Here is a 25,038-nt window from a genome sequence, read left to right on the forward strand (position 1 = left end):
TGTCTCACACAATGCAAATCAAGCCATTAGTGAGCCAAGGACTACGAAACCTGGGCCAGTTACTTGCTATTTGGTTTATTATTCTTATTATGAAATGAGGGTACACTGAGGTGGGAAGAAATATATCGGGTAACCTTTAGGGATTGCAAGAACCTCAGCAGTAATAACTGGAAATTTGTGAGCTGAAAAAGCAGCCAATGATTTGAATAAACTAATTTCTTCACAGACATTATGACCAAAATGATACCAACAATGGATGTAGTCTAGATTCCCGTCCCTGGGGAATGTGAGGCTATGATGCAGAAGAGCTTTCAGACTGCATGAGGGGGGAAGGAAAACCGTCCCTAATGTCCGCTACACTTAAAGGCCGCCTGGGTAGCTGGAGTTCACGGACAAAAATATACTTCTCTTCGAAAGTCAGAGCTCAAGATTGATAAGTGACCAATCAGTAGTCTGAATTTTTCAAAATTTGGTCCAAGCGATCTGAAGGGACCTAATTATAACTTTGCTGATTTTGCTCAGTATAAGTAATGACAATGCTGAGATCATAATAACAGGCACAGCGTAGTACACAACAGAGTCCTTCACATAAGGAACACTTACCAAAGTCACCAGGTTTCCTCCACATCGTCCTTCAGAGTACAGAACGCAGAATTTTGGAGGAACACTACAGAGCTTCTAAATCAACTTCCTACATCATAAGTATAAACCCATGATGAAGGGCTAAATATCTTCCCAGGGCAGCCTGTATTAGAAATGTTTTCTTTACTCTGAATGAAGAGCTGCAATTTGCCTCTTGAAAGTGCCAGCCAGTGGTTCTGGGCTGGCTTTGCATTGAAATTTAAAAGAAAAGTATATTCCCTCCAGACCGTGATCGTTTTCTAACATGTGAGTTCAGCTCTCCCGTCCCAATTCCCTCCACCATCCCCTGAATTACTGGAGTTCTCAGCTCCTTTCCATCCCGGTCCTGCTCTTCTGAATGTGCTCATTTGTCAATGTCCCTTCTCCGTGTTTCTCATATTCACATAAATGGCTGTAACAATTGAGATTTTAACCATCCTTTTCTTGTGTAAGTTGACATGGTATACGGGACAGACACAATAAATTTTACTACTTGATTTAGATAGTGTAAGAATAAAAAGTCTCTTTCTCTCTCTTTTTTTTCTTCTCTGTCTCCATTCACTGTTGAAACCCAGCCAGCCCCCAGGTGGCGCTGACTCCGATGGTAGCGTCCTAAGTTTTAGGCAATGATTTCATTCCAATGACTAGGTCTTCCAGACCACAACATCAGAATTTAGAGAAGCTTACTTGGGAGATACGAAATCACAGGTAGAAAAGCAAGGCATGAGCAGTAATCTGTATAAGCATCCCTATTTATATACGGACACATGTTATACATATGTGCATATATGTACATATATGATATATATATTCCCCCCTTCAAATTGATATGCTTGTTTATTCTGCAAGTAGGTTAGAAAATAGAGAATTCTAAATGTCCTTGAAAGTATCTTAAAAATAAAGTGTCTTAGGCCAGGCAAGGTGGCTCACACCTGTAATCCTAGCACTCTGGGAGGCCAAGGCGGGCGGATCGTTTTAGCTCAGCAGTTCGAGACCAGCCTGAGCAAGAACGAGACCCTGTCTCTGCCAAAAATAGAAAGAAATGATCTGGACAGCTAAAAATATATATATAGAAAAAAATTAGCCGGGCATGGTGGTACATGCCTGTAGTCCCAGCTACTTGGGAGGCTGAGGCAGAAGGATTGCTTGGGCCCAGGAGTTTGAGGTTGCTGTGCGCTAGGCTGACGCCACTGACGCCATGGCACTCTAGCCTGGGCAACAGAGTGAGACTCTGTCTCTAAAATAAAATAAAATAAAATAAAGTGTCTTTGATTTTGGTGCCAGTCTTAACCCCTTACAGATAAGGGTTTAACTGAATCAGAAGCCAACTAATATGAGGTTTTGTTCAATGGTTCTCTGATATTAGATACAAGAACAACACAGACACCCCTTGTGGTGAGGTGAAAAAAATGGAGGGCCCCCCAGTTAAGGAGTCCCATGGGGGAAAATAAGGGATTGCCCTTGCCCCAGACTTCATGTGTGTGGAATGCAGAAGCAGAAAACCTATGGTCTGACAGCCAAGGTTCACCGAGATGCTAATGAATGACGACAAAGCAATGCTTTTCCTTGGGAAACACACTCCTGACATCTGCCTAGTGTTGATATCAGGTAGGATCTCTCTCCCTGTCACTGTCATGGGTGGTGCTCCTGCCTGGGTGCACAAAGGGACTTCAAAGGTGCTACATGGCTTCCTCTGCTATTCTACTGCTCCCTCTAAACTTGTGTGTGAACCAATATAAGGCGTATAGGATTCAGCACATTATAGCCGAACTTCTAGTTTGGGGACAAGACTTTATCTAATGTATTGTGTCTTTATCCTCCACACAATAATAAAAGGTATCCTCTCCATACTGACAATTCCCTCACCACACTAATATCCCCAACATTTTATGGATTAATAAAATAGACAGACTTAATCTTCTCTTTATCTGTCATGTCTATACATTATTATTAGAAGGATATATACTTTTAATTTTAACAATTCATGAATAAAACGGACACCTGTTTAGAGTAGTGCTTAATATAAGGAAAACTTTTTTTTCAGTTTTCCACTGCCAACCAAATATTTAATGAAATTGAAACCTTTTCTTTTCTTTGCCAGAGAATTAGACCCAAGAGAATGCTCATAACCCTGTTAGTACTGTTCTTTTTCTATCAGATGTTTCCATCAGATTTTTTAACTGAACAAGAAGAAACTACAATAACATGTGTTTAGCTTTACCACAGCACAGACTGTCTTCGATCGAGCACCACCATAGGAAAGAGAGGCAGATTACGCTGATACAAGTGTAAAGAATTTTTTCTCCTCTTAGAGAAATATCAACTTACCTGGGGTTTTCCTTTTTTTTCATTTAGAAAAAATAGAATAGTAAACTATGTCCAGTCCAGTAATACACAGCTTGGTTTCCTGTTACATAGACAGTTAAGGACAGAAAGGACGGTGGAAAAGAGAAAGGATGAAGAAGAAACAAGAGTGGGAGACGAGAATGAGGAGGGAGAAGAAGAGAGAGGAACCAACGAGGAAAGGGAGTGGAAATGAAAGAGACAGGATCGAAAGACACACCCAAAAAAGGAGCAAGGACATGTGTGGTGGCAGGAGAGAGAGGCAGGTCTGCGAGGAGGCAGAGACCCGAGCTAACATCAACCTGCTTATCACTCCCTTTTGTCCTCTGCGCTGTGGAAATCCACATAGGGTATCACTTCCCAGCTTTCTCAACTGTACCCCAGGATCTGGAAAGACTCCCTTTAGAGGGGTCACCCTCAGTCCACAGGGTACCAACGAGGAAATCCCGCTCTGGGCCAAGATGGCCGTGGCTGAGCAAGTTCACTCTGAGCCACAGGAAAATGAGTGGAGAGTGGGGTCTGTTCTGGGCTGACATTGCCCCACCACAGGCAGCAATCCCGGACCCACAGCCTTTCACAAGTGCTCACCTCCTCAACCATCTGCTTGACTTTCTTCTGCTGGCAATGCACCATGTCATCTAGGTGTCTGATGCGCTCACGGAGGCTGGCTGATGCCTCCTCCAGCTGCTGATACCTAAATAAACAGAAGAAAATTGCAAATGAGTCCTAAACCAAAGCAGCAACATCAGCATAAAAAGTCACAGCTTCGAAGAATAATGCCAAGAACAAGCAATGAAACCCTAACATGCATCTGTCTTACTTTGCGTGTATCCTAGGTGATTAATTACCTACCAACCACCCCACCAGAGAAGAACAGGACTGTTTTGCAAGTTCCCATCTGCAAGGTTTAGCCTGTACAAGGACAGTCACTTTTTGCACCACTTACAGATACAAGAGGCTCTCTGTTTGGGGGTTAATAAAATATAGGAACATCCAGCAAATCACCTTGATTAGAAAGACAGAGAAGGAGGGGTCTAGCAACACAAAAAATACCAAAATCAATGGCAGAGTCCTAGAAAGTCTGCAATCATAGTTGCTCTACACATCATTTATTTGGGGTAAATGGGGAACAAATTGAGCAAGTTGGGTAAATGGGCATCGAAATAGAGCAGGCCACAACACAAAACAGTCCATACTTCTAAACAGCACAAATTATTCTCTGACTTTGCTTGGTTCAAAGAAACCAAAGGAAGCAACAGACGGACTCTTCAGTTCTCTGGGGCCACTGGAGCAGAGCACCAGAGGAAGAGTCTGCAAGTCTATTTCCCACTTCCCCGCTCTGCCAGGTCCCTTCTTGGCACTATATTAAAGACCAGCAAAGCCCCCTATAATATTGAAAACTCTGAGGCTGCAAATGGGAAGGAAAAGGGGCATTTTTTCAGCACATACTAAGTGGCAGCAGCACACCCAACAGTTCCCTCACAATAGTAACCCAATGAGATGGACACTCTTCTCACTGTAACCCTCTCCCCCTTTGAAAAAGAATTTCCATGTTACAGATAAGCAAGACTCTCAGGGAGGTTAAATAACTTGCCCAAAATACTCAAATCATCCCAACCTTGCATGGCCTCTCTGCCTTTTGATTTTTAGCAGAGACCATGTGCTACTCCCATAGTTTTTATACAAAGCTTTATATACTCATAGCTATATGAGTATATAGAGGACAAGTTTCACTAAGCAAGGTTTGGAAACAAAGAAAGACATTTTAAAATTAGTTTCCAGGACAAATGGTATGAGTCATAGTTGATGACTTTTCTCATCAACAAGGTGTATCCTGTGGAATTCAAGGTTATGGAGAACATTTATAGACTGAACTTTTGCACTTGTGACAGTCTTTGATATGTTCCACTGCACTAACCACCGGCCATGGGCTGTACGACATGGCTGTGAGCTTCTAAAGAAACTCACTCCATGCTGGCAGCTCTCAGCCCAACGTTACACATGTATAAGTCCATTATAAGAGACAACCATGTGAATGAAAACGCAAAGGACAAATGGGCCCACAAAAACACAGAGTGTCCACCATCTAAATCTATTGCAAGACAAAGGGCATCACATCTTACCTTTCCTTGTCAGAATTGGTTATCTCCCCCGACATTTCTGTTTCATGCTCTAGGAGTTGTAGTTGGAGTTGATGGCGTTCCTAAAACAAACAGGAACTGATTTTTTAATCAATGGAACCCAAGTTGGACAGAGAACGTATATAAACAATTCTAGCACTAGGGAGTCCAAGTCTATATAATACTCCTTGGGTTTTACACACCCACTCACCCAGAGTCCAAACAAAAGCTCAGAAGTACCAGACCTGTTGGTGTGTATTTCTAGATGTATTTATGAATTAGAGACAAATATCCTCAATAAAATCATTCAAGATTTATTTTTAAAAAGTATTCCATCAGCCCAGGCTCAGATGTCTTATAGTTCTAAATAAGGATAATCAATACTCTAAAACAGTGGCTGGCGATATTACAAAGTTCTTTATTATTTTCTGAATCATCAAGAAAAGAGGCTCTGGAATTCTGGGAATATGCTATATACTAACCTGGGTAGCATTTATATAGGTGTGTTCACTTGTGAAAACGTGTTGTGGTAGTCAGAATGGCGGCCCCCTACAGACGTCTACATCCTAATCCCTGAAACCTGTATGTTCTCTTACATGGAAAAAAGAACTTTGCAGATGTGATTACGTTAAGGATCTTAACATGGGGAGATCATCCTGGACCATCCAGTTGGGTCCTCATAAGGGAAAGGCAGTAAGGTTACAATCAGGGGACAGAGACTGGCAGGTGCCCTGCTGCTGGCTCTGAAGCTAGAGGATGAGGCCACCAGCCGAGGAGTGAGAGGGCAGGGGAATGCATTCTCCCCTAGAGCTTCCAAAAGGAATCCAGCCCTTCTGACGCCTTGATTGTAGGACTTCTGACCTTTAGAAATGTAACATAATAAATTTGCCATGAAGTTTGTGGTAACTTGTTATAGCAGCCATAGGAAGCATGCAGGTATGAGGCTGTGTGCTCTGCACACTTTGCTGTATATATGTCAATTTAGAAGTTTACCAAAAAAAGTCAAGAGTCTGGGATTATTTCTTTGGACAAAGTGGAAAAATGTTAATAAAAACATGGTGCCCACCATAACAGAAATTGTGCTAGAAATACATTGCAGATGTTAGCATAATAAATTTCTGTAAAATAGAAGCTTATCAAATCCTGCTCACTAACTAGGAGGAGATTATTTTACTTTAGGTCCTCCTCTAAGAACTACTACTGTACCTCATCTGTCTGTTCAGAAATTCTACCCAGCAAATTCTTATTAGTTATATAGATTCCAAACCTCTTTCCTGTGAAATTATTAAAATCAAATCATGGAAAATTTAACTCCCACAACTTCTGAAGCTGTAAGCAGAGACATACCAAGGGGTAGGCGGAGGGTATGAGGGAGCAGTCCGCTCTGGCCAGAAAGTGTATTATCACCGACATATTTAGAATAACGGAGACAGACCAACTTTTACTGGGGTTTTGTTATTGTTTCTAAGTCTCCGCAGCAAATACACACTCTTATAGCCTGGCCCGGGCAATGTGTCCCTGCCCCCACGTGGCACGCCACCAGCTGGAAGTTTACACTAGCCCTGAAACAATAGTGATGAGACTTCCATGAGTAAGAACCCCCCAAATAAACTGTCATAAAGTAGGACAAAGCCTAACCTATAAGCACACTTTTAAAATTCAATTCTTTTTTAAATTGAGGTACAATAAATTTTAGGTGTCCACTGCTCCGTAATTTCTTACACCTGTGAAACCGCCACCCAGATTAAGGCACAGAATATTATCTGCTCCTAAGAAGGGTCTCTGGTAAAACACACTTCTGAAAAGATTTATACTGATCAGTAAAAAGGTGTTTCAAATACAACGTTCAGTAAGAGAAACAGTAAACTAAGGTATATATTAATAGTAGAGAAGCCATTCAAAAGTACGTGGTTTGTCCTCGAGCAAAATCCAAATGTGAGTGACAACAGGACACAAACGCTGCCACAGTCCCCGCCTGTGGCCACGCTGCTCACATAGTGTGTGGCGGAGATTTGGCCGGATTCTTGCTCTCAGGGATTTATTATGAAAAGGAAAGAGTGTAAATTGGTGTATCTGACCTCAGCTAAATAAACAAAGCGTTTCTCTAGCCTAAATGGAAAGGAAGATTTAGAGAAAGGACAATAAATTTTCAACCACTAAAGAAGCAGCCAAGACCACTTGGGGAACAAAGTTTTGTGTTAGCGAAGGCTGGCAGAGAGAGCTGGCCTGCCCACCACCCTGGCTCCTCGCCCACTCACCTCGAGGAAGGGCTCCAGGGGGAACCCAGAGGGAGAAACTAGAACCCCAAGGGCACCAAGAAGATAAGCTACAAATCGGGTCCAGCTAAAAAGAAAAAAAGCTGACTCTGGGGGCAGACACTTAGGCAAGACTGTAACAAAGTAAAAGCCATAGCCACAAATGACCGAGCCCTTCCCATGTGCCAGGTACCGTGTTTAGCACTCGGCATCGATTTTTTCTCATTTATTTCTCCCAAAGGCCAAAGAATAGGAAATATCATTATCAGCATTTTACAGAGCAGGAGACTGGGTTTGGAAAAGTCAAGTAACTACCTGTCCACAACTAGAAAGAAAAGCAAAGACTCAAACCCTAGGTCTGCCTGATTCTAAACACTATGTTCGTAACCACTACACGCTTTGCGCCCAAGCCACCTCCCCCATGCTACATGCTCACTTTGCTTCTTTATTCCACAGGAATATCTGTCACCTAGCGTCTGTCACCTAGCATTTGAGTTAACCAGCATCCTCTGCTGTTGCAGGAGAATGGTAAAGTGGAAGAAAGCTCACCCAAGTTCTAGAAAGCTCCCTCGTTGCCCAATCTTTACCACTACTCTAGTCAATACTGATGTTAGTCCTAAGTGAGCCAATCATCTACTCTTCAAAAAAAGATGAGGTTCTGTTTTCCCAAGGGGTAGAGGGGAGATTGTAAATGACTCTTTAGTTTGCTCAAGTCTCTCTCATATAAAAATATTAGCTAAAAAGGAGCCCCTGGTGAGCTCTGAAGTTTCAAAGCATTGAATTTAATTCAGTTCCCATTGTGGTGACACCTTGCCTTGGCAGGGGACTTCAGAGGAGTCCATATTGCAGACATGACAGGGCAAGGAGACCTCTTCTCAGAATCACACGGAAGCGCAGACAGGGACTTTGTTCACATTGTCATCCCCGGCCTCCATCATCAGGCTGGAGATTCTCAGCACCCAGAATGAGTTACGGGGTGCTAATAATGTCACAGTTGTGGCAGGTCACCATCCTCTGCAAACTCATATGCAGTTAGAGAGTCATTTTCCAGAAAGTAGCCATAGCCTTGGGGCCCTAAACTCCTGGGTCCTCCCCAAGAAGTCAGCTGTCACCTGCTAAAGGTCACTCATTCATTCTCTTCCTTCCCTTCCTTTCCTTTCTTCTCTCCCACCGCTTCCCCCCTTTTCTCCACTTCCTGCCTAACTTCCAGCCCCTTCCCTCTCTCCGGCCTGGCTTCATGATCTCAGCTGAGCTCCTGTCTTCCACAGGTGCCCCCACGCCACCCACCAGCCTGCTGACCACACACCCAGAGAAATGGGGGCTCCTCACTCCTCCACGTCCCTGGCATGTCAGAAAAACGCCAACCCTTGAGACACACGCCCCAGAAACAACAGGGTCGCAGTGATGATGTAACATCTAAACAGGGCTTGATTACTCAAAGGGTAAACTAAGTTCATGTCTGGGACACCAGCAAAGCAGGGCTGCTAAAATATTAATATATTTGCACAGAATTTCTTACGTAATATTTTTTAAAAGGCATCACAATAGTTACCAAGAGAAAAATTAGAACTCTGTTGAACTTCTTCATAGTTCATTTTGTAGTTTTGTCTTTTTTTTTTTTTTTAATCACAAGTTGGAGGGAGTAGAGGGATCAGTGTTGAGGGCATCTTGTATCTTCAGACAGGCCTGAGAGGCACGTGGGCAGCAGGGTAGTGGGCACGTGGGCAATGGGCCCGAGACTGTGTCTTACCTTCTCCATGCGCTCGATCAGCCTGTCCAGCTCCCCGATCCTCTGGTCTTTCTCCTCGAGGCTGATCTCTGCCGCCTGCATTTTTTTATTGGCTTCTTCAATCGCTTTGAGAAAATTATTGGTTTCTTCCTGCAAAAGAAACACACTCTCTCAGTGCAGGCCTGGGGTGCCTAGGCTACTCGCCAGGGTCCAGGCAGCACCGCCCTTGATAAATCATGATTTCTCTTTAAAAGCGTGACCGTGGGACCTGTACGTGTCTCACAGATCCTGGACCCAACTTCCATGATTCTAGTTCTCACCTATGGATAAAGACATAGCCTGTGGCTTTTTTTTTTTTTTTTTTTTTTTTGAGACAGAGTCTCACTCTGTTGAACAGGCTAGAGTGAGTGCCGTGGCGTCAGCCTAGCTCACAGCAACCTCAAACTCCTGAGCTCAAGCAATCCTACTGCCTCAGCCTCCCGAGTAGCTGGGACTACAGGCATGCACCACCACGCCCGGCTAATTTTTTCTCTATATATATATTTTTTAGCTGTCCATATAATTTCTTTCTATTTTTAGTAGAGATGGGGTCTCGCTCTTGCTCAGGCTGGTCTCGAACTCCTGAGCTCAAATGATCCGCCCACGTCGGCCTCCCAGAGTGCTAGGATTACAGGCGTGAGCCACCGCGCCTGGCCAGCCTGTGGCTTTTTAATGAGCACCGTTACTTTTTCTACTTTTTTTCCTTGAGTCCTTATGTACAAAAGGTGTCAAAAGGGCCTGCAAGTGTTTACATAACATTGAGTTGACACTCAGAGTGTCATTCTATTTGCCATAAGGGGATTGGGGCCAGATCTGGAATGGGATGCAGAACCCCCAGGTCCTTCTCCCACACTGCACTGCACCAGCTCACTCCAAAGGAGAAAACCCAGCCACTCACTCAGCACGTTTACATTTATTAGCCTCCAAGCACACAGGTGAGCCAGACACGGAGTCCCTGCCTTCAAGGAACTTATGCTGCCCTAGAGAAACCAAGAGGTGAGACACACAGGCCAGCTCCAATGACAGGCATAAGAGAATTCCACAGCAAAGAGCAGAGAGAGGGAGAGTGAGCTTCCCAAGGACGGAGGACACTTCTGGCTGTGCGGATGGGAGAGACTTCATGCATGGAGAGGGTGGCATTGTCAGGGCTTTCAGGGAGTTTAGCTAGGATCAAGGACAGGGAAAGGGGAAATTTCAGGGAGAAGGGGGCAAATGGAGAGAGGAAGGGCAGAGCTGCAGGCAAGCCCAGGATCTGCGTGGACGCTGGCCAATGCTCAGATGGGCTGGAGAAAGGTACGTATTTAGACACAGAGATCGTGGGCTCTTCTGAGCAGGGAGGGGGTCGAATGAAGGCAGGGAGACCCACACTAGAGTCCACTAACTCACCTCTAAGCAAAAACTCTACTATTTAAACCTCACCAGCAATAACGTAGCAAGGGCTCCTGGCTAACTTACATTGGCAGCTACAACATACATACCAGAAGAGCCTCCTTCTCCACACTGTGCTTCCGTTGCTCCTCCTGCAGCTTCTCTTCGTACTGGCTGTACAGCTTCTTGGTCATCTCTCTCATCACCTCGGCATTGGCTTCTTGGGACGATTCCACCTGCAAAGAGACTCACTTCAGAGCTACAGCGTTTGCAGGTTCCAGGAGAATCAGCCGCTTCTGCTCTGTACATATCACGTGTGGACTCTCAGAGGTGGGAAACCCACCAACCCGGTTCTGTAGCAGAGAGAAGCAGGAACTTACAGGAAAACATAGAAGGAAGAGGGGTAAGCAGAGCAACAGGAAAATAAAAAGTGGCGTTTGCACTGACTCCTGTGGCACTACCAGGACAAAGGCTCTTCATATGGGTGAATCTTTCAGAGGGTGGAAACTTCCTTCCCTAAGCAGGCCCCTTCACTGCACTGGCCACGCCAGTCTCTAGGTAAGACTTCAGTCGAGCTCAAATAAGAAATCCTTTCCATGCCTTTGTGTTTTCCTAAATGCTGCCACTGGAAACACTCCAACCTAGCTTGGGGAACACTAAGTGGACACCCCCAGTGGCTAGAGCAGGCCCAGCTTAGGAGGTGAGACGAAGTCAGTGGAGCTGAGGGCGGGCAGGGCCTAGGCTGGTGGTGGCTGGTGTCTCCTCTTGGCCCAGGCCACGTCCCCACATGCGGACTTCGTGCCATTGACTTTACACTACTGAAGGTTTGCTCTTGTCCCTTCCTTCCACATTATTGATTGTTCTAGAGGGCTGGGTTTGTTGGCTACCTAACCTCTGGATACGAGAGGTGTTGTTCAACCTTCATAGGTTACATGATGTTTATATCAAGGTGCGAGAAATCTCTTTCGAGGCCCTTTAATTCTCCCTTCTCAGCACTGGGCAAGTGTTGGCACCAAGAAGTCCCCAGTGGAAAATCCTGAGCAGAGGCTGTCATTAGCTAAGACAGACCCAGTGCACCCTGGACTCGATGTCCACTGTGCACACAGACTGCTCCACAGGGCTCTGTCCCTGGAGGCCTGTCCACTGTGCACCCAGATCACGTGAAATACCCTGAGTCCCTGGGACTCTTTTTTTATCGGGGCATAAAATAAGAGGAAGAGTAGGGGAAAACCTCTTTAACGCCACTGGTCAGGATAAAAATAAGCATCAGTCTCTAACACAGGCAACTGTCGGCTGGACTTAAAGGCCTGGAAGCAACCTAATGATGTCCCCAGATGCCTGATGGCATGCCACCTCTGGAACAAACAGGAATGAACAGGACAGATACATGTAACAGACACTCAATAAATACTTGTGCAATGGATGATTGGATAAACGCTCCTAAGCCGGAAAAAAAAAGAAAGACTTAAGTCAGTAATTTCAGACTTTTTCAACAAGAAACTTTTTTTGCAAAGTAATTCTTACTCAGAAATACAACATACGACATAGTAAAGAGAAGAGCTGCCCCATTCAAAGTCGACATAAAGGGGAGATGATCTCCTCTACAGCTTCCCAGGATGGCCGTGCCAGGCCAAAGCGGACTGTGTGGGCAGATCCCCAAGGCTGGTGATACAGAGACAAGGCCATGCCCTGTGGCAGCCACCACGCCACCCAGCCCCGCCTCAGGCAGCCCCCAGGGAGGGGCACCGTACTTCCTAGTTGATTTCCCTAACTAATTGTTAATAGCACCACTTTTCACACTCTAACATATTCCGGTTTAAGCAATAAATTATGTGGTTACACTACCCATACGATAGCCTAAGCCTGTGCTGAACACAATTTAAAACCACACACTTATAAAAATGAATCCGTTCAGGATATAGTTTATTGAGTGCCTTCTATGAGCCATTTACGGGTCTGCTCCTGCCACTGGGTAAAAAGTCTATGCATGTGTCAAATTTGGGAGGGGCAGTAATGCTTCCAGCTAAGGAATACACACAGCCTGGGAGGCAAGAGGAACACCCCCAGAATCCTTAGGCACCCTCAGTTTTCTCCATGAGAAGGGGCCAGAGCCCAAGGACCAGGGAACAATATGCCTTGGGACCTCAAAGAAAATCTAAACAGAAAGGGAGAGATCTCCAAAGCTTCTGAAGTCCCAGACCTGTGGGCATCCCAACCGCCTTCTCAGGCACGCAATGGCACTGCCATGTGACGGTCTCAGCAGCCCTTGAGGCCACTGGGGCCCAGGGCAGGAGTGCCCACTGGGGGCATTTCTGGAGCACCGGCAATCTGGACAGACAACTGTGAACACAGACACCTTCTCAGTGCCTTCAAGCCAAGCCCGATGGAGTTGGCCACAAGAAGAGAACGGAGAACAGGAAACAGAAGCATTGAAGATGGGAGGAGAGAGAGAAGGAGAGAACAGAAAGGTCAGTAGGAAATCTGAGCTCACATACTCTACCTTCATTTTCAGAAGCTGGTTTTCAGCTTGCGCCACCTCTAACTGCCTCTGCTTCTCCCGCAGCTTGGCCATGGATGCTTCATAGGTCTGCTGCAAATTTCTGATTTGATCTTTAATGTTGCTGTTTTCCAAAGTCACATCCACGAGGGTTTTCTGTTTGGATGAAAATAAAAGCAAAACCAGATCTCGTGGTATGAAAAGTCATGGCCGAAGCCATGCAGTGGGATATCCCTTTAACACTAACCACCGGGGTAGACGTCAGGCCACAGCAGCTGCCAGCCTGGGACCTTGCTGTGTGTGGGGCTGCGGGCCTCCCACCGTGGTCAGGAGGTCTGTCCCCCTGCAGCTTGGGGCGACAGCCAGCCTCTGCCATAACACCCCACCACTGTTGTCAACACCACTTGCCACTGCTCAGGATGGGTGGAAATGGATTAAAATGGAGTCTTCCCAAGGAAAAGTGCTCATAATACTTCATTTCACGTGGGGGAAAAAAACAAACAGATTTGAAAATAGTAAGTATTACATAATACATCCCATTTTGAAAAATACGTATAAGCATTTGTTCAAATATGTGTTTACGCATAAAAAAAGACTAGGAGGAAATCCAAGTGATAGTTTTCAATATGTGATACTATTATGGATGTTTATTTTCTTTTTTGTTTTTTCTGTATTTTCCAAATTCACACAGTGAAATCAGAAAACAAAATCTAAGCTTTATAGACTGGAGAGATTCTGTCACTTCTGTACGTCTAGACTGCCTGCCAGGGTAGTGACAACATGGCTGAAGTCACACCCATGCCTACAAATGCTTCACCTTCCTCCCTCAGGCAGAGATGGGTGGTGACAAAGAAGTGCCAAGGAATAAAGTTTGGTGACTTAGACAAGTGCCTGACAAGTGTCAAAAGCCTGTTGATTATTGCTCCAGGCCACCCACTGGAGCAAGAATGTTTAAATTAATAATGTTGCTATTTACTGCTTTGGTTTCTACTTGGTTAGCTCTTCTTAGGGAGAAATGGCTTCCACAGAATTCCTACCACTGGACACTGGGTTGCGAGCGAAACCTACCAGCTCCCCAAATCATCTACAACTTCAAATTAGAAGACTGGGTGACTCCGGTGCTGGACACGGCTTCTAACACCTTTGTCCTCCCTGTTAGATGATTAGACTCTGCAGCTTCCCCAACTCCTCAACCTCCACTTTGGACAATAATAAACCTCTCTTGAGAAGTGGGACATAATAAACCTCTCTCTCCTAAATATACTTGAATCAGGAAAAAGGATTTCTGAAGGCGGTAATTACATATTAAAGGAAATACTGAAGACATTTGGAAACATGGAATCACAGAACATTTGAGCTTCAAGGAGCTTTAGAAACCACCTAGTCCAATCACCCCCTCCTGCAAGCCTACTGGCTTCACAAACACTACTCTTACATCTCTACAAAAACCCCACACTCTGGCCCAGGAGACCGGGATTCTTCTAATCCTGGCTCTGCCACTAGCTAGAGGCACCTTGTTCGTGTCACTTCTCTCTGTTGGCCTCAGTGTGTTTATCCATAAGGCAAAGTGGCTGGAGATCATCTCGACAGTTCTTTCTAGCTCTGATCTAACATTCTGTGGAATAAAACCCAGGGTCTGGGCTTCCTGGGTGGGATGGGCCAGTGGAAGAGGCTGGGACCCTGTTCCACCTTCAGACTGGGCTGGGTTTCCTGCTGTGAGATGGTGCCTTGCTCCTCCCCCGCCCCCGCCTCTGGTAACAATGTTTAATCTCATAGTTATAAGGCTCCTTTGGCTGCCCAGGACTAAGACACTGGCATCAGTCAGGGAGCCTGGGTTGGGGCTGACCCTTCCAACAGCTGAGCTCTGCGGTCAATGTCAAATCAGAAGAATTGCCAGAAAATGCTTGCAAATATTTTTTTCTGGAAAGAAAAACCAGAGACATAATATAGATAGCAATGGAGTCTGTACTCAGGTGAGGTGAAGCCCTTCCTGATTGGGTGGGAGCAGGCCACGTCTGCGAGGGAAGGGAAGGGAGGCTGGCAAGCCCCCTGATGACAGGAGGAAGGGAAAACAAAGGCTACTGGGTGAACCAGGCCCAAGGCGGGCCTTGGCGGGAGGCCAGGGGGAAACTGGCATATGCCACAGAGAGCCAGGAAAAGGGTGGGGGGCCCCACCAGAAATGGGCATCCCAGACAAACCCAAACACGGGGCCCGCCCAGGCCCACTCTTGGACAGTGGCCCGGCTCTGCTGTTGTCACCACTGCCCTGTCAGCTGCTGTTAGAGAATACTAGGCTCTAGGGGATGCGGAGAATCTCAACATGAAAATGTGTTTGTTTACCTAGCAAATTATTTATATAGGACCAGAAATCGTTTGTGGAACTTTTAAGAGGAGGGTAAAAAGATAAGAGCCAAGTAAAGCTGGAGGAGGGGCAGAAACTATTGTTCTTATGTTTGGAAACTGAGGCCAAGGGAAGCTATTTCAAGTGAATACAACACTTTGTTTTGAACATCTGCAAGTTAATCCGCATGTTAGGTAGGGGACTTGGTTGGAAGAGTTAGAGTGGGAAGCATTTGAATGATTAGCTCCAAGCAAATCAAATTAATCAAGACAACAGTCCCTTGAAGTGGGTGACAACACACATTTTCCCCAATGCAGGAGACCGGGTCTTCCTGCTTTCCTCTCTGCTACTATAAGACATTCTTTGGAATACACATGATTCTTTCTGATGCAAAATAATTTCCATTGAGAAAAAGTGCTCACGAGCTTTTGGGAATGACTTGCATGTAAGGTTATGGACTGACTTTGGTTTAGTCTGTCTTTTCTGTGATTGGCTGCACTTCTGTAACACTGGGGCTGCAGGGAGAAGGGGGCCGATGTGCTGTCCTGGGCACTGCGCTGAGGACCACCTGGCATCTGGTGGAACCAGTGACATCACACTGAAAGCAGGATCTAAACTCCCATTTCAATAAGGGCAAAAACAAAGCTTTAGAATCTCAGCTTGGAAGTGCTTCCTTCAATTGCCTTCACCGTCTTCTGGGCACAGTCTTTGTTGTGGCTCTGCTGAAAAGGTTCTGAGTAATGAGCTAAGGACATTCTGTGACTTACTCTTCCACAAAGGACAGGGCCCACACTCGGCCAAGCTTGGCTGGCCTGTAACAGAGGGACCCATCCACCCGTGAGCAGGTGAGTACCTGTAGGCCGATGGAATCCGACGCCAAGGCTGAGTTCATGGCATTAAAATCATCCAGGGCAGACGACTGGGCTTGGATGTGGTTCTCTAGATAGTCCTGCTGAGCCTGGGAAACCTGGACAGAGATTGAGGAGACAATCACACAAAATCACTCCCTACGCACCCGCAGCAACCTTCAGTTAGGCTGCAACCTCCTGCTGATAGCAGCCACAGCCACTTCAACAATATTGAAAGTAAAGCTTTAAATTAAAAGTCAACATCCGCATGCCCCAGACAGTAGAAGGACAAGAACACTCTTCCTTTGCATAGCATTTACACCGTTCCCCCACAGGGCCTCACTTAGCCCTCACGACAGCACTGTGCAGGGGTCAGAACACTGCCCTTTCCAGGACAGTAACAGAATCAAAGAGGTTAAGTGATTTGCTCACAAATGGCTCAGAAGTGACATAGCTATAATAGAACTAGAACCCAGTTGGAATAACTTCTTCTGCCATCTTGCTCTGTCTACTCACCAAAGAATAGACTTTTGGGCTCACCCAATTCTCAAGACTTGTTTTGTCGCTGCTCTTGCTCTTGCTGTCTTTATTGGGTGTGCGTGTTGAACATGTTTGTGGAAGCTTCATCAGAGGCCAGTCTTGACCTAGACCTTAGCAAGAGGCTGGATACAGGTAGGACTAGGGGCAGGGCTCTCAGGAAGGCTCAGGGGTAGAGCCCTGTGCAGCCTGTGGGAGCCGCGGGAAGCAGCCTGGCACGACAGCACAGGGCGTGCACCCCGGGGAGTGGGAGAGAGCTGAAACGGCAGGCCAGGACCAGGAACACGTGGCATGCTCTTGTTCAGGGCCATGTTTATGTGGCAGGAATCTAGCAATCTTAATCTGGCTGCAGTATGTAGGACAGTCTAGAGAACAAAGAGACACGGAGGCAGGGAGACAGGGTTCCTGGGACAGTTCTAGCATGAGAAAATCAGGGTGCGTAGGAGATGGCAATGGAAAGCAAAGGGCAGAGTCCTGTTTACGCACCAGTTGCAAATCCAATCTGTTGGCTGTGATGATAGTCATTAGTGTCTGGATGACAGAGTGAATTTCCATAAATAGGTTAGAATTTCACAAGTCTCCCACATGCCAGTGAGAATGGGCTAGGTGGGTATGTTTATGTACACCCAACTCCTATAACCAAGGCAGTCAGTCTTAAGCAGATAATCTCACAGCCTAGCCATAAACTGAACCCTAATGCATGATTATAGTAACTGCCCTTCTTTCCTGCAGATATTAATTCTTTTGAAAGGTATGTCACATAGACGTGGACTTTTATCTTTAGGATTACTAATAAATTTTTAAATGTCCACAAGCATTGGCTTGGTTAAACTAGAGGAAGGTTATTTTTCTTAACATTTTGAGTAGGAAATGCACTCACATGGTACCAAGACTTAAAAAGTACACCCTGTCACTCCTATCCCATCTGCTGGGTTACCATCCTGCCCACTTCGTCCCCCAATTAGGAACCACTGTTAATTACTTTTCGGATTATCCTTTTAGCAATTTTTTGTGCATGCACAGAACAATCCTGATATGTTTTCATCTCCCTTTTATACAAATGCTATCAAATTATACATATTTTCCTGCATCTTGCTTTTTTCACCTACTCTGTATCTTTGAAATCTTTCCATATCCCTTTTTAAAGGGCTTACTTAACCTTTTTATTTCTTTTACAACTGTGTGTATTTTATTGTGGAGATACAATTTATTTTACCTTCCTCTTGAGGGACATTTAAGTTTCCAATCTTTTTACTATTACAAACAATGCTGCAATAAATAATTTCATCCATCTGTTATTTCTCATATGTGAGAGTCTATCTGTAGAACAAATTCTTAGGAATAGAGTTGCTGGGCCAAAGGATCTAGGCATCTGTAGTTTTGATAAATATTGCCAAGTTGCTGTCCCTAAGAGCAATACAAAATTGCGTTCCCATCAGCAACCTGCCTGTTTGTCCACGGCTCTGTTGACAGTATCTTGCACCATTCTTGCAGTTTGACCAGTCTAATAGATAAAAATTATATCTCAGGATGGTTTTGATCTGCATTTCTCTTATTGTGAGTGAGGCAGAACATCTTATCATACATTTAAAAGCTCTCCATCTTTCCTTTACTATAAATTACCTGTTACAAATCTTTCACCTATTTTTATGAGTTGTGGTCTTTTTCTTGATACATAGGAGCTCTTTAAATACTCAGAAAATTAGCCTATTATCTATGATAAGAAAGGAAAATAATTTTTCCCAGTCTGTCATTTGAGTTTGAGTTGGGTACTTTTACCAGCTAAAGTTTTTCATTTTAAGGTAGTCAAAGTTATTAACCTTTTCTTTCATGGTTTGGGGATTTTATGTCATAATAAGAAAAGGCCTTCCCACCCCAGAAGTACAAATGAATTCATACGTATTTTTTACTAACATTTTTAAGTTTCATTTTTAGCATTTAAATCTTTGCTCCATTTGGAGATTGTCCAGGTATGAGACTGTCCCAATAGCATTTAAGTTGTACCAACAACATATACTGAGACAAATATACTCTCCTCCTTTATTTGAGATGCTACATTTATATACTAGGGTACTTTTCGGGAATTTTTTTCACTGATATCTGTCTGCTTATGTTCCAATACCATACTGTTTTATTCTCTGAGTCTTTTTCAGTTTACTTTAACATTTGATAGGGATAGTCCCTCTCAATGCTCTTTTTTCCCCAGAATTTTCTTAGCTCTTTTTGTTTTCTATATAACTTAAGAATCACCTAGTCCAGTTGTAATATTGGTATTTTTGGTGTTTTTATTGAGTTATATAAATGTGTGCATTAACTCGGATTGTATTGATATCTTACGATGTTGAATTTTCCTTTCTAAACACGGTGTGTCTTTCCATTTGTTAAAGTTTCTCCTAGATATTTAATATTTTTTGTTGCTGTTTTTCTTCTAGCTGTTTTTGTTTTTGTTTGTTTGTCTACAGAAACCTCTTCGTATATATTAATTTTATACTCTGCCCTTACAGAATTATTTTATTATTTATAGTAGTTTTTTTTTTATTGGGTCACTTGGGCTTTCCAGGTATATAATATAGTTTGCCAACAGTGATAGTTTTACATCTACCTGTTCCCTTTGTAAAGCTTTAAATTTATTTCCCTTGTTTAATTCCACTGGCTAGCATCTCAGGAACAATAAATAATAATGGTGATAGCTGACTTCCTTGTCTTGTTCCTGACTTCCGTGGGAGTGCTTCAAATATAAAAATTATTATTCTTGCCACAAAAATTTTCCCTTAAATAATAAACTTCATTCTGTAATAAAATTCCCTCAGTTCATTTAAAATGCAATTCCATTTATTAAAAACACCACTGAGAGACAGTTCTGAGCTCTACCGTGCCTCCATATTTCCGAGTCACTGAGATATTAACTTACTGACAGTTCCTTGGTGAGTTCTCGAATCTTCTTTCTCATGTCATCATAGTCTCCATACATTCTCTTCCTCACTTTTTCCAAAGTGGCTCTCACCTGCAGCCCACAAAGAGGCTAGTTAGAGATCAAGCTATTAACATTTGCATGCAAGATTTTCAAAACTTTTAAGGAACCCTAAGGAAAGAAGGGTCCCACAAAAAAAAAAAAAAAAAAAGATAATCTTAAGAACAGGACATTTAGGAAATTAAGGGAGAAGAACACCTCTGACATCTGGTTAGAAACCAAGGGAATTATCCAAATAATAATTTTATATATACATGTTATGATTACATATGACCATAACTATTAATAAATATTAAGTATCCAAATAATAAACTCTGAAGAAAGAAAGATCTGTTGAAACTCACCTATCACTCTCAAACCACATTTGGGCAAGGTTTGTTCCTTTCCTATCACACATTTTTACAAGTAGAAAGTTTTTAACAAGTTGACTCTGCAAACTCATGTAAAAAGACCCCAAAATCAAAACACAACCTCTAATTTTCCCTCTCTCTGCTCTGACTGCCAAAGAGCAATTAAATATCTGGAATGTAAGGCAGGAAATATGAGCCTGGAGAGCCCATAAATGTGAAAGTTGGTTCCTCAATAATCACCGATAATATACAGGCGCTCACTGCAACAAAAACAAAAACAAAAAACTTGTTCACACAAACACTGTTCAAGTTTCTCTATAGTGACAGGAGAGGAACAACAAGGCCTTGAAAACTTTAAAAACAAAACAAAAACCTTACAAACAGTCCCTGTCTCCTTCCTTCTTCTGGTGTCCCTAGAATGGACAAAGTGCTCTGGAATCCTCAATAGGACAGAAAGTCTCAAGGGAGTTTTCTCCAGGTACATGACAGAGTTTCTATTTTAGGAAGGGCTTAAAGGCAGCAGTTTGGTTAGAATGGAAGAGTTAGGGGACAGTATTAGGAGACAATTTGGAAGGTATATTTACATAGCAAGCACATGGTTTTAAGTTAGACTGCATGTTTATTAGGAGTGACTGGATATTGATGGAGATTTGGGAGAAGGGAGGAGTCAAGACCCTAAGACTTCCCCTAAGCCTTTCCCAGGTGAATTCTAATAATAGAGGTTACTTTCTTGCCATTAACTACAAACACTTCGGAAAAATGAAGCCAAAACCACGACTTTCATTCTAGGCCAGCAGAGTGGCTTTCGTATGTGGCCCTGAGTTGGCACTTGTGCTGCTCCCTGGTGGTGAGTGGGCAGAATCCTGAGCTGGGTGTCACTCCCACTGACAAACACGGCTAGAAGCCAACAGGGTCAGAGGGACAATCCTGAGGGAGAGGTGGCAGACACACCCATAAACACACTTAGGAATGACCAGGTCAGGGATAGATTTGAAAACAGCTACAGAAGGAGGGATCTGGAAATTAATTTTAAGTTGCAGACTCCAGTGGAGGTGGACAAATCCAGGTCAGAGCCAGCCCTGTGACTTTGGCACACATCATCCATAGCTCATGATCAGCCTGAACCTGCTGTCTTTATCTTAAGTAATCTGTAACTTTCTACTCCGTTTAGAAGGTTTACCTCTAAAGCAATGCCACGCTGTTTGGTGCATTTAAATGAGGACGGTTTAAGCATTTTCTTGAGAAAAATACAGGAAACTTAGAATGTCTGAGCTGTTCTTAATAGGGAAATCAGGAATGAAACACTCTGAATAGGATAACCCAGGATTTGAGGCTGGTGTTTGTCACACACATTGTGTGTGTGTGTGTGTGTGTGTGTGTAGCTTTTCTGGCTTTTCTTCATATGTTCTGCTAATCGTTATTGTCTAAATTCAATAAGAAATGTTCCTTTTAACAACTCATGCAAAAGCTAAGACAGCGTAGCTTTGCCTCTTCTCCACAAGCCCACCAAATGTTACTAAAACGGGGCTCACAGAGCTGGAGGTTTTGACCTTAGAAGTTAAGCCCTGTCCCCACAATCTACACATGAGAAAACTGAAGCCTACATGGGGCCAAGTGACAGGCTGGGCCAAGACAGAGCTGGGCCCTGAAGCAAGGCCTACGAGTTCACAGAGCTGCCCCACGCTGCCTCTGCTTCTCACAAGCACCTTCCAAGCCGCAGGTCCGAGTTCTGGGCCTGTCAGTGTCAGGGCATGCCATTTCCTCTGTCATCTAATCAACCTGATTTGAGCAACAGGGGCATTAGACAATCTGGGGTGACACTGGGTGGAGCAAAAAGAAATGGAGATGGATAAAGATTTGAAGGCCATGCTCCAAAATGTTCACAACTGTTCTGGTTGAATGGTGAGATTATGGGTGATTTTGTGTCCTCCTTCATATATTTTTATATTTCCCAAATTCTCTCAAAAGAATATGTAGTTAAAAAATAAGTGATACAATATTGAATGCAAAGAAATGGCACTGATTGGCTTGGTTGAACAACAGCTATTGTAGTTGACTTCACAGCATTAGTTCCAACCCGGCTTCTCGCCCTGAACCAGCCAGAGCCTTCCCATTCCACCAGTGCTGGCCACAAAGACATAAGGGTAATTTAGTGGGCGTGGAGGGTGGGCCTCTGAAAAGTACCCAGAGGTGGGTGGCCTCTCTTCTTCCTCCAGACACTGTCACATTTTCAGATGACACCTTGAGCCTGAGGCTGCAGGAGGAAGGAGACATGTAAACACAGAGAAATAGAACTAGACCCTGGATGGGCCCTGCCTGGAGCCCACACACCTCTAAACTTGCCCCCATATGAGATAAATTTCCTTTTGGAATTGGCTTTTCTGTTATTTGCAGCCAAAAGCATCCAAATGTATACAGTTGTCCAAACTTCTACAATAGGTGTGTCCAGTGTAATAAGCAAAACTACTTAAGAGCCTCCATACTGTACCAGAAGAAGGAAGCCACTGGTCTCCTGGGTACACCTGCTTAGTAACATCCATCCTGTAGACGTTCAACCTATCTCTCCTTGCAGAATTGTATCTACACTTTTTAACTTTACCATGAAGATACATAGAAACATTTCTATCTAAAATGGCAACACAAAGAATGCTTTCAAAATGCCTTATTATGCTGACTCCATGCTTCCAACTCCATCTTCTTACATGCTACAAGAACAATACAAACCAGGGGGAAAAAATCCTTAAATGACTCACATCTTTGATGTAGTTCATCTCTTCTTTCAGCTGGTTGGTGGTCCAGCCGTACACCACCATTTCTTTGTGCTGGTTTTGATCTGATCTTCGTACCACGCCATAAACAACACCCTGAGGAAGTTTCCTGGTAGGTTCTCCCTTGCTTGGCTCAGCATGCTAAAAGAAGGTAGGAAAAGAGAAAAAGCATAATGACTCTTGAGGCCTCATGAAAACAGCTGTAATAATGGGCTCACTGTGTGTGATTATGCAAGTTGTGCCCAGCACTGGGTGCCTGGCAGTGGGGACAGAGTCGTGCAGAAATTCAGCCAAGTCACACCTGACATAGGCTGGGGCTGCATTCACCCTGGAGGAAGAGCACCTCTCATTAATTTCTATAAGACCCCGTCCACTGACCTAGTAGTGGACGGCCCCATCTTCCCAGAGGGGGCACTCTTTCCTAATTCTCACAAAGGTGCCGGATGGACTTACGTTGTCCCTGGCAACAAGAACCAGTGTTTGAACTCTCACGCTCTTAGTAATGCTGTCTTTCCCCTTATACCAGTTCCTCTGTGTGGCTTCAACCTCATCATTAAACACGTGGCCCGAAATGCATAAGGTGGAGGTTGGCAGTCATCTGGCAGCCAAACTGTCCTCTGAGGATAGGGCTGACCCTGTGGCCAAGTTCTGAGAAAAGGAAGTGGGGTTAGCACACAACCGGCTGTGACCATTCATGAAATATTTCTGTAAAGCCAGGCAGAGGCAGTGTGACTTCAGCCCAAAAGAATCCCCCTGCTCTTGCTGGATAACCTTTAATTCCTCCAGGTAAAGCTTTGGTCATTGTTAAATGCAAATACCCTTGAGAAAAGGTAAGATGTCCAAGTCTTAACAGCCCTTTATAGAATGAAGACTCAGGAAGCAGGCGAACGTGAAATTAAGATTTGTTGAGCACTTACTATAAGCTGGAAATGTTCCTAAGCACATTTAATGTTCACAAGGACTCTATGACATAGCAATTGTCCTCTCCACTTCATAGCTGAGAAAACTGAAGTTGGAAGAGGTTAAGTAACTTGCTTGCAGTCACACAGCTAGACTCAAGCCTGGCTCTGTGGTTCCGTCTGACAGTAGGTCTACCTCCCACACCGCAGGTGACGTCCTATGTAGGGGCCAGAGCAGGGGCTTCCACAACACAGAGGGGACAGAAGCGAGGAACAAACCAACACCAAGGACTGAGACCTCACAGGCAAACTGGCCTTCTCCCCACTTTCCCTGTGGCTGACCCTGAACCTCAACAACCCACAGCGCAGAAGCCCCAGTTCCGTCATGGTAACCGCTCTCCAGCTAACTTTTCAACCACCTTTGCATCAATTCTTTCCATGTGTTCACAAAGTATTTGTTGACATACAAAACTGTGTTTGTATTTTAAAATCATTCATTATGGCAGAGCAGTAAGTACTTTATGACCCCATTCATTCAAGGTTTATAAAATCAAAGGAAAGTCAAGAAAGATACATGTTCCATTATTCGTAGTAGAGCTCTCTCAGGAGGGGACTGTGCTGTGGTGCAGGGGTGCTAGGATTGGGATGACTTTCACTTTTGTCTTTCTTCCCTTTTGTATTGCTTTTTGTTTTGTTTTTGTTTTTGTTTTTACAATGCGAGCTTTTTAAAAAGTGAGAAAACAAAATATCCATTGCTTCCCACCCTTCTCCACATACTTGGGAAAAGAAGGGATGCAAGAGGCTGTGACACTTTGTACTTGATTCTGGTAAATGCTTCCACCTGAGTCCCTCACCCCTGGGCTTCACAGGCACTGATGCTACCTCGGAAATTTGTGTGTCAGTCTGGGTAACTGAGCTGTTAATGGTTCTCAGTAGAGTGACAAGCTGGCATTAAGTTATCCCCAATTTACTAGAAATAAAACTAGGAAGAGGAAGGGTTCCATTGAAACTCCCCACATACCAGGAAACAAAAGCATGTTCTTTCAGTCACAGACTCCACCCAGTTCCTGAAAAACAAGCTGACGGTGAGGAGGACATAAGGCTTTGGTGACATGCATTTCTGCAAAGCAAAGACTCTCAGGGGTGGTCTGGCTTGCAGGAAAACTCAGGTGGCTGGATACAGAGGATCCTGCCTAGGGCAATGAGGCCCATCACCGAGGGAGGAAAACACAAACAAAGCAAGGAGGAGGGTCTGTGGAACACTGCCTGAGAGGTCCTGGATCTAAAAGCTGTGCCCCTGGAAAGATATCCAAGATGCATTAAGTGAAAAAAAATAAATTTCATATTCCCAT

General features: G+C 44.2%; 1 protein-coding gene across 3 annotated transcripts in view; it reads right to left on the reverse strand.

The window, feature by feature from the left end:
• The window catches only part of MYZAP (myocardial zonula adherens protein), an 85,690-nt gene that overhangs the window by 37,603 nt on the left and 23,049 nt on the right, over positions 1-25,038 (reverse strand). For all 3 annotated transcript variants that reach the window (XM_069459449.1, XM_069459441.1, XM_069459458.1), the window contains exons 3-10: positions 22,773-22,928; positions 19,610-19,702; positions 16,167-16,280; positions 12,976-13,128; positions 10,586-10,711; positions 9,090-9,218; positions 5,088-5,167; positions 3,553-3,658 (exon numbers count right to left, since the gene is read on the reverse strand). In XM_069459449.1, the coding sequence (XP_069315550.1) occupies positions 3,553-3,658; positions 5,088-5,167; positions 9,090-9,218; positions 10,586-10,711; positions 12,976-13,128; positions 16,167-16,280; positions 19,610-19,702; positions 22,773-22,928 (957 nt within the window). The remainder of the gene's footprint in view (positions 1-3,552; positions 3,659-5,087; positions 5,168-9,089; positions 9,219-10,585; positions 10,712-12,975; positions 13,129-16,166; positions 16,281-19,609; positions 19,703-22,772; positions 22,929-25,038) is intronic.

This window comes from Eulemur rufifrons, chromosome 2 (assembly GCF_041146395.1).
Source record: "Eulemur rufifrons isolate Redbay chromosome 2, OSU_ERuf_1, whole genome shotgun sequence".
NCBI lineage: Eukaryota > Metazoa > Chordata > Mammalia > Primates > Lemuridae > Eulemur > Eulemur rufifrons.